General features: G+C 35.1%; 1 protein-coding gene across 1 annotated transcript; it reads left to right on the forward strand.

Moving 5' to 3' along the window:
* Positions 1–6: 6 nt before the first annotated feature.
* On the forward strand, positions 7–9,002 carry pomt1 (protein-O-mannosyltransferase 1). Its single transcript, XM_046842032.1, has 19 exons — positions 7–410; positions 494–600; positions 1,146–1,196; positions 1,870–2,016; positions 2,090–2,198; positions 2,296–2,355; positions 3,111–3,204; positions 3,298–3,453; positions 4,043–4,173; positions 4,291–4,386; positions 4,491–4,583; positions 4,671–4,767; positions 5,607–5,699; positions 5,789–5,909; positions 6,822–6,919; positions 7,003–7,116; positions 7,217–7,343; positions 8,381–8,558; positions 8,649–9,002. The coding sequence occupies exons 1-19, from the start codon at positions 292–294 to the stop codon at positions 8,821–8,823; spliced, it is 2,166 nt and encodes a 721-aa protein (XP_046697988.1). The 5' UTR covers positions 7–291; the 3' UTR covers positions 8,824–9,002.

Here is a 9,002-nt window from a genome sequence, read left to right on the forward strand (position 1 = left end):
AGGACCGGATGTCGGACTCTTAATTTGGCAAACACGTGTATTTATTTATTTATTTATTGACTCTTTAAACCCGGATATCTCTATATTTTTAAATTATGTCTTCGCTGTCGAAAGCTTCATGATTATGATCATCATAAATGATCCTGATGGACCTGAAAGTAGGCTTTTATAAGAAACAGCTGGAAGACGGAATAAAGGGAATAAAGGGGAATGAGAGTGATCTGAAGAGGTTGTTGCAGATGCATTTATCCCAAAAAGAGTTTCTGATTCATTTGCAGCTAAAAGATCATTATGCAGGCTGTAAAAATGCCTCTGACAGTGAAAGTGGACATTAATGTGTTGCTGGTTGCAGCCACAGCCTTTGGCCTCCTGACCAGACTGTATGGCATTCAGTTCCCCAGAGCTGTGGTGTGAGTATATTCTTCTAATATATCATTTTTAAAATCCTATTGCTTGTGTATACACAGTCTCACATAGCCTCTGTGTGCCATAGCTTCGACGAGGTTTACTATGGCCAATTTGTGTCTCTGTACATGAAGAGGGTGTTTTTCATTGATGAGAGTGGACCACCTTTAGGACACATGATCCTGGCACTAGGAGGTGAGAATCAACCTCTTATTACTCTAATGTGTAAAAGAAAAACCTCTTGTCCTGCACAATGTAGTGTTTTCTCTTACTCTCAAACATACTGAGTTGAAGTCAATGTGCCACACCAGAAAATATTCATAGATAGATAGATTAGAGATAGATATAGGGCTGTTTGTGAGGGCATTTTGGAACAAGGATACAGCTGGTCATGGAACCAGTGGCAAATATAAAATTCAAGACTTTAAGGCAAATTACAAAATAGCTTAGTAGACTATAGAAGAATTATTTCCTTTCTACAGCCTTCGTTTTGTTAATGGTGAGAGGTCTCTGTTTTCATTCAGACAGAAAGAAATCCTAACATAGAAATCTGTTACGTCTGGGGAAAACTGGGTCGGTATCAAAATATCATTATCACAATATAATTGTGCCTCAGGAATACAATCTAAACACAGCCAAAATGACCTGGAGGTTTGATGACACTCATAGATATGATGTCTGTTATTATGTTTTATTCAGTAATTGAGATACATGTTAATCTAATGTGTTTCTCTTTACAGGTTATCTAGGGGGATTTGATGGTAATTTTGTCTGGAACAGAATTGGAGCAGGTAAATACAAATAAGTGAAAAACAAAATGTTCTTTAATTTTGGACATTTTGGGATCCAATCAAGTAGTATGTTGCCAAAAGTTTTTGAACACCTGACCATTTTACATCAAACTGTGTCCACCATGCTATAAGTACACAACTGCATAGAATCTCTTTGTATTGCAGGATAATTAAACATTGTCTTCACTGCAACCAAAATGCCCCTGTGCACAAAGAAAGTTGACTGAATATATAGTTTCCAAATGGAGTAAAAGAACTGGAATGACCTCCATTGAACCTCATAGCTGTGCTCAAAAATCTAGTGGAAAGCTTTCCAGAAGAGTGGAGGTTTATCAAAATGTTGACTAAAGACTAACATTAGGATATGCACACATGTTCACATGTTCATCAGTCTTTGACTATATAGTGTTTTATGTTCTATTCCTATACAGTGTTTTTGTATTGTAATCCTTTTTAGAGTTTCAAAAATTCTGAATTCTGCCATTTGATTTTCTTTCAGGCTTTGGTTTGTATTTAGTGTGTATTATATTGATTGAAAGATAATGTATGTAGCCGTGATATTAAATCATTCCCCCAGACCCATTTATAAAATGCTCATATAAAAATGCAAGATGAGTAATTCTTGCTTTATCTTTCATTACTGTTTCGTATATTCTTGTTCTTTTTATGAAAGAATACACCAGTAATGTTCCTGTCTGGACTCTCCGTCTAATACCTGCTTTGGCCGGGTCCTTTTGCGTGCCCCTTGCCTACCTCATCACAGTGGAGCTGGGATGTTCTCACTTTACTGCACTCGCAGCTTCTGTGCTGCTCATTCTGGGTAAATGCACTTTTACTTTATCTGTATCTTTTGCCAAAACAAACATAACATTAAAATTTGAACTTTTTAACAGAGAACTCGTTGATTGTGCAGTCTCGCTTCATGCTCCTGGAGTCAGTGCTTATCTTTTTCTTGCTGCTTGCTGTTGTATCTTACCTGCGCTTCCACAATGCACCAAACAGGTACAAAGAACTACATCAGATGGTATAAAGCTTCCCAGATCTCACTTCAGGGTCCTTTGCTGTGAGAATGTAATGTATTGGTTTTGTTTCTTTTCAGTTCTTTAAGCAGATGGTTGTGGCTTGTCATCTCTGGAGCCAGTTGCACATTTGCAATAGGGTAAGTAAAGAATTTTATCACTATAATTATTATATTATAAAATTATATTATATTAATTATAATTTTATATAGAATATTCTGGTGCTTTATTACAGAATATATTGTTACTGGTATTTTCAGTATTTTTTTTTTTTATAAAAAATGAATCAGCTCTCATTTTTAATGAATCTCATGATTAAATGCTGTATAATATACACTATGTGGACAAACGTATTGGGACACCTGACATTTTCAATTCAAATGTGGTTCCCCAAACTGTTACCACAAGGCTGGAGCCATACAATTGTACATGATGTTTTTAACTTCACTTGAACTAGGAGACTCAAACCTGTTCCAGCATGACACTGCCCCTGTGCATAAAGTCAGCTCCATGAAGATATGGTTTATATGGTTTGCAGCAGAAGCTCTTGAGTAGCCGGCTATAGAGCTCTGACCTCAACCTTATTGAACACTTTTGGGATGAATTGGAACCCAAGCCTCCTCACCCTACATCAGTATCTGACTTTATTTACAACCATGTGGCTGAAATCTCAATTACTACACTTTACAATCTAATGGAGCATCTTCTCAGAAGATTGAAGGTTTAACAGCAAATAAGAGGCAAAATGTGGAATGGGATGTTCAAAAAACACATACCAATCTTTTGGTCAGGTGTTCATAAAAAAGAAAATAGTGAATTGATAAATATGTTAATTGTAATGTCTGAACAGTGAAGTTATATATTAATCAGTGTTGTTTTAATTTTTTTTACTCAGAGTGAAGTATATGGGCCTTTTCACCTACTTGCTGCTACTCGGTCTGGTTGCAGTTCACACCTGGCATGTTATTGGCGATAAAACATTAAGCAATGTTAGATTTCAGAGATGATTAAATTTTTTTTTAAATAAATAAAAGAAAAAAGTACAAATACTACAACTGATGCTCGACTTCTTTTCTCCACAGGGGAAAGTGTTCCTACAGGTGGTGGCTCGTTTCCTCTCCCTTGTTGTGCTCCCAATTTTCCTGTATTTGGGGTTTTTCTACATACATCTGTCTCTACTGCACCGCAGTGGACCACATGACCAGCTGATGAGTAGCGCTTTTCAAGCCAGTCTAGAGGTCCTGTTCACTCTGAGTTATTTTTTTTTAGATAAGATAAACCTTTATTCGTCCGTTTTTAGTACTGATCACAAAGGAATGTTTTTAAATTTTAATGTCAAGATAATGAGAAAATAAAGTTGTGATCAGGACAAAACTCGTTAGGTCGAGATCACGAGATAAAATAAATAAAAAAATATTATGGCATTAATCAAATGAAACTATTCCAGAAATTAACTAAATAAAAAATATTTTATATATATATATATATATATATATATATATATATATATATATATATATATATATATATATATAATGTCATGCTTTAGATTAGGTAGGAAATGTGTGTTGTAATAAACAATTTTGTTTATTTTTATTTTATTTTTTAGATCTGTGCAAATCGGGTTTTGTGAGATTTGAATTTGAAGATTCACTGTTCGATGACTTTTTTGTTTTGAAGCCCTGTAAAATTGCAGATTTCTTGCTGTAGAGTTCACTGCAACTCTTAACTATCATGCTTATTTAACATCTTGCTTGATATCAGTATTAGAATCAAATCTAAATCTAACATTGTAAGTATCTCATGAAGTACTTCTCTAACCAACAGGGTGGTTTGGCCAGGATCACTCAGGGTCAGCCTCTGGAGGTGGCGTTTGGTTCCCAGGTGACTCTTCGTAGTGTGTCCAGTAAACCTGTTCCATGCTGGCTTCATTCTCACAAGGCCAACTATCCAATCAGGTCAGAGATCTCTATTTTATTTCAATGCATTCATTACTAGTACTATGCTGATGCATAAAATCAAACATTGAACTGAACTACATGCAATGACAGTTTCCTCTGTCTAAATGTGTAAAGATATGAAAATGGGCGTGGCAGCTCGCACCAGCAGCAGGTGACCTGCTACCCTTTCAAAGATGTCAACAACTGGTGGATTATCAAAGAGCCAAGAAAGTATGTAAAATTTTCAGCATCTGAAAGATTCTAGTGAAACGAGGGTTATGCATAATGCAACGTATGTGTTTTGTGTAATTTTTTGATACTTCTTGATCTTCTAGGCAGAGCCTCGTGGTGAGCAGTCCACCCAAACCCGTCAGACACGGCGATATTATACAGCTGCTGCATGGCATGACCTCACGATTCCTCAACACGTAACTGAACTCCATGTTCACGTCTTAACTCAAAGATTTTTGACTGTCAGTTTACACAAAGTATTATTCAAATCATATATCTCTTAGGCATGATGTTGCAGCTCCTTTGAGTCCTCACTGTCAGGAAGTATCTGGCTACATTGACTTTAATGTGTCCATGCCAGCTCAGAATCTCTGGAGAGTGGTGAGTAAACTGAATTTATTAAAACGTCAGATTTAAAGGTCCTGTTTGGGATACAGGTAGTCCACGAGTTATGATGATGATAGCGATACGACAATTTTTTAAAAAATATTTTACGCTTTAGATGATACATTGAGACTCTGTCAGGATGTACTCATCTCCCACCTTGTAAGATGCCTTACTCTGATAGACTTCAGTTGTCTCTGTGTAAAAGCACGTAACTTTTTCTGGGGTTTTGGTGTTTCATAGCCCAATCTGAGCTTTTATTGCTTCTTTTTATCGGTCTGGCTCCGCCCCCCAGCTGTGCCCACTGCCGACTATATATATATATATATATATATATATAATTATTATTTTTTTATGCTAATTATTAACAAACTACAGTATACTACCCCATACTGATCACCATTCTCACCATAAACAAAACTCCTGCGTAGACTAGGCCATGTCTTGACTTGACGATATTTTCTAGTTAGGATGGAGTCATCTCCTTCATAACTCAGGGACTATCTGTCTATGAAAATGTATCTAGATCAATAATAACCATGTTTTTCCAAAGATACATTACTATAGACTGCTTGTAATATTGCAATGAAAAGTGCTTGCTTATTTTGTTCAATTTAAATATCTTGTAACTTTTTTAAAACAGAAATTAACTTTAAAATAAAAATTAATTGTTTGTTTTTTACTGGGGTTTTTTTGGTTGGTGAAGTTGTGAATGCATAATAATTGTAATTCTCCTTGCAGGCAGAAGGGAGCGCTAAGCTGTTTTACCTAGGCAGCTCCTCTTTATAATAAAAAATAGTTTATAAAAAATAGAGTTTTTCTTATCTGTTTGTCAGGACATTACAAACCGTGAGTCTGACCGAGACGTGTGGAAGACTATTCTGTCAGAAGTGCAACTAATCCATGTCAACACTTCTGCAGTTCTAAAGGTTTGTGTGGATTTCAGAAGAACTATTTTACTATAAGAGCATCAATTCAAGTTAAATTAGAAGACCATGCTTCTCTTTATTTCATGTAGCTCAGTGGAGCCTCTCTTCCAGAATGGGGGTTTCATCAGTTGGAAGTGGTGGGTGATAAGATCTATAAAGGCTACCAGCAGAGTGGTGTGTGGAACGTTGAAGAACATCGCTATGGCAGAAGTAAGAGAAAGGCCTTTCTTTAAGAGAAAATTGGTAGATTAAAATTTTGTCAAAGAACAAAAAAAATAATAGAAATCCTACGCCCCATCTGTCATGTCTTTATTCCCCACTAGAGGGCACACCCCACACTTCACTAGAGGAAATGCTGAAGTGCTGACTTAAGATCTGACACTCCCATTTGTTCAGTTTGTACCTAAATGAAGTGTGTGTGTGTGTGTGTGTGTGTGTGTGTGTGTGTGTGTGGTTTATGCTTTTTTAAGTATACATACATATATATACATATATATATATATATATATATATATATATATATATATATATATATATATATGTATATTTATGTATGTGTGTGTATATATATATATATATATATATATATATATATATATATATATATATATATATATACATATATATATATATATATATATATATATATATATATATATATATATATATATATATATATATATGTATATTTATGTATATTTATGTATGTGTGTGTATATATATAAAAAAATACAAATAAACCACAACCTTATTGAATAGGAAGTTACTAAAAATGTTATAAATGTCAACCAGTCTCACCAAGAAACCCCCTAAAACATTCTTCCCAAAATAAAATCCTAAAAAATATGAGCAGAGCATTGTTTATATCTGTATGTGGTTAGAACAAAATCTGTCCCTTCTTAATGTATTTATATTCTTTTACATCTGAAGTGTCTGATTCCATGTGTGTTTTATACACTCAAAATGTGATCTCTGAGACTTTAACCATGGCACGGTTGTATAATAATATCTACAATGAGCAGTATTCTGTTAATATAAAATGCCTTTTTGAAGATAGAGGTCAGAGTTAAAAAGCTATATAGGTTCCAGCTGACCATTCTGTTACCTGTGCTATGGACACAGGTCAGGAACAGCGGGAGAGAGAAGTTGAACTCAAGTCTCCTACTAACATTGACTTCAGCAGAAATCTCACGTTTATGGCCAAGTTCATGGAACTGCAGGTAAGTATATTGATATTGTATTTGTTTATGAATTTCTGTAAATTTGATTTGCTTGAAATATCATTGCATGTTACTTGTGACAGTGGAAGATGCTGGCTGTCAGAAATGAAGAGTCCGAACACAAATACAGCTCCTTACCAATGGAATGGATCACAATGGGTTCCAATATCGCATACTGGCTTCATCCATCAAGTAATGTAGGTCATTTCTAGATTTCTCCATATATTCTTATGGACACATTAAGTGTATAATTATTACTATGTATAATATAAAATAATTTCCTATCATTTCCTTCAGGCCCAAATACACTTGATAGGAAACGCAGTCACCTGGACACTGGCAAACCTGGCACTTCTCGTTTACATGGTCCTGTTTCTAACTTATCTGCTGAGGCGAAGGCGGAAAATTGATGACATCCCCGAAGGTACATGGTTTGACTTGTTAAAGACTTGTGTCACAAAATCTAAAAATCAAAAGCAAAAAATTGCTATAATGTCTTTATATTTGTGTTTCATTATTTATGGGAAACAGAAATTTCTGCTCTACAAATTCATCTTCAAGATATGTAGCCTATTTTCTGTAATTATACACCTACTGCTACTTTATTAGAAACACCAATTTATAAAGAATCTATTAAGTAATAGTAACAAATTATATTAAAGTCTATTACGTTTCATTTGTTGAAAATCAATTACTATTATTACATTTCAAAATTTACATTTTTATACTAAATGCATTAATGTTTTGCTCTAATTTGAATGAGATTTATAAAGAGAATTATAAAATAAAATACCTTGTAAATAATCTGTGTAGATTCTAATCAGCTATAAGTAAAGCTATATGTACCAGGGGACTGGTACATGACGTTATATTGTTACGTAACATTATTGTACATTACAATCCCATTATATATTTTAAAATACCATCGCCCATATAGGAAATACACTATATGAACAAAGATTTTTGGTTTTATGTATATACTTTTTGAACATCCCAATTCTCCATTTATTTCTCATTTACTGTAAAATAACCCCCACCTCTGGAAAGATGCTCTACAGGATTTGTGTGTCTACACAAAAAGGTGCACAAAAGTAAAATCAGGTACTGATGTAGGGTAAGGAGGCCTGGGGTAAAATCAGCGTTCATCCCAAAGATTGAGCAGGTCACTCAAGATCTTCCACTTCAGCTCATGTAGAGCATATCTTTTAAATGAAGTGAAAATTGAATGCCACTGTAAAAAAACGTCAGACATAATAAAATTGTGTGCCTCCAACTTTGTAGTAACAGTTTGGGGAAGATCCACATATGGCTGGAAAAGCCAGGTGTCCAAATACTTTCATGAATATAGAGTATGTCAAGCTCTGGCTTTGAGAGAACTGTTATGGACTATGACTGATCTGTGTATCTGTTCATCTGTTGTTGTTTTTGTTTTTTTTCCACATTTTGTTCTGCCACACTTAGCCTCTTGGGAGCAGCTGGTGCTTGCAGGTGTGGTGTGCGCTGGAGGATGGGCTGTTAATTACCTTCCTTTTTTTCTAATGGAGAAGACACTGTTTTTGTACCACTATCTCCCAGCTCTCACTTTTCAAATCCTGCTGATCCCTGTTGTTGTGGAGCACCTGTACACTCATACACTGAGGTGACTGAAGAAAAACGATATACTTATCATCTGTTTTCTAACGTCTGTAAGAGTGTAATATCTCTGTTTTTTCTTCTTCCACCCCTTCAGATCTTCCGGTTATCAGAAAGCATTTGTTGGAGTAATCCTGGCAGCTTTGTGCTCGGTCTATATTTGCTATCACACCTTCAGTCCCCTCACATACGGTCAGCCTGAGCTCACCTCAGAGCAGCTGAACACACTGCGATGGAGAGACAGCTGGGATATACTATTCCATAAACGCTGATCTTTCCTTCTCTCCTCTCTAAACACTAATGTTTTTCTGAGAACACACAACACAACTGAAACGAAGAGATAATTCTGAGCTGTAGAATGAGGCGTCAAATCATGGTTTTATGAGAATGTGCTTAAGATGCTTTATGTTTTATAATAAGTACAAAAAAAAATAAACTATGAGCTAAAATA

The sequence above is a fragment of the Silurus meridionalis genome, chromosome 27, assembly GCF_014805685.1.
Source record: "Silurus meridionalis isolate SWU-2019-XX chromosome 27, ASM1480568v1, whole genome shotgun sequence".
In the NCBI taxonomy this organism is placed as follows: Eukaryota; Metazoa; Chordata; class Actinopteri; order Siluriformes; family Siluridae; genus Silurus; species Silurus meridionalis.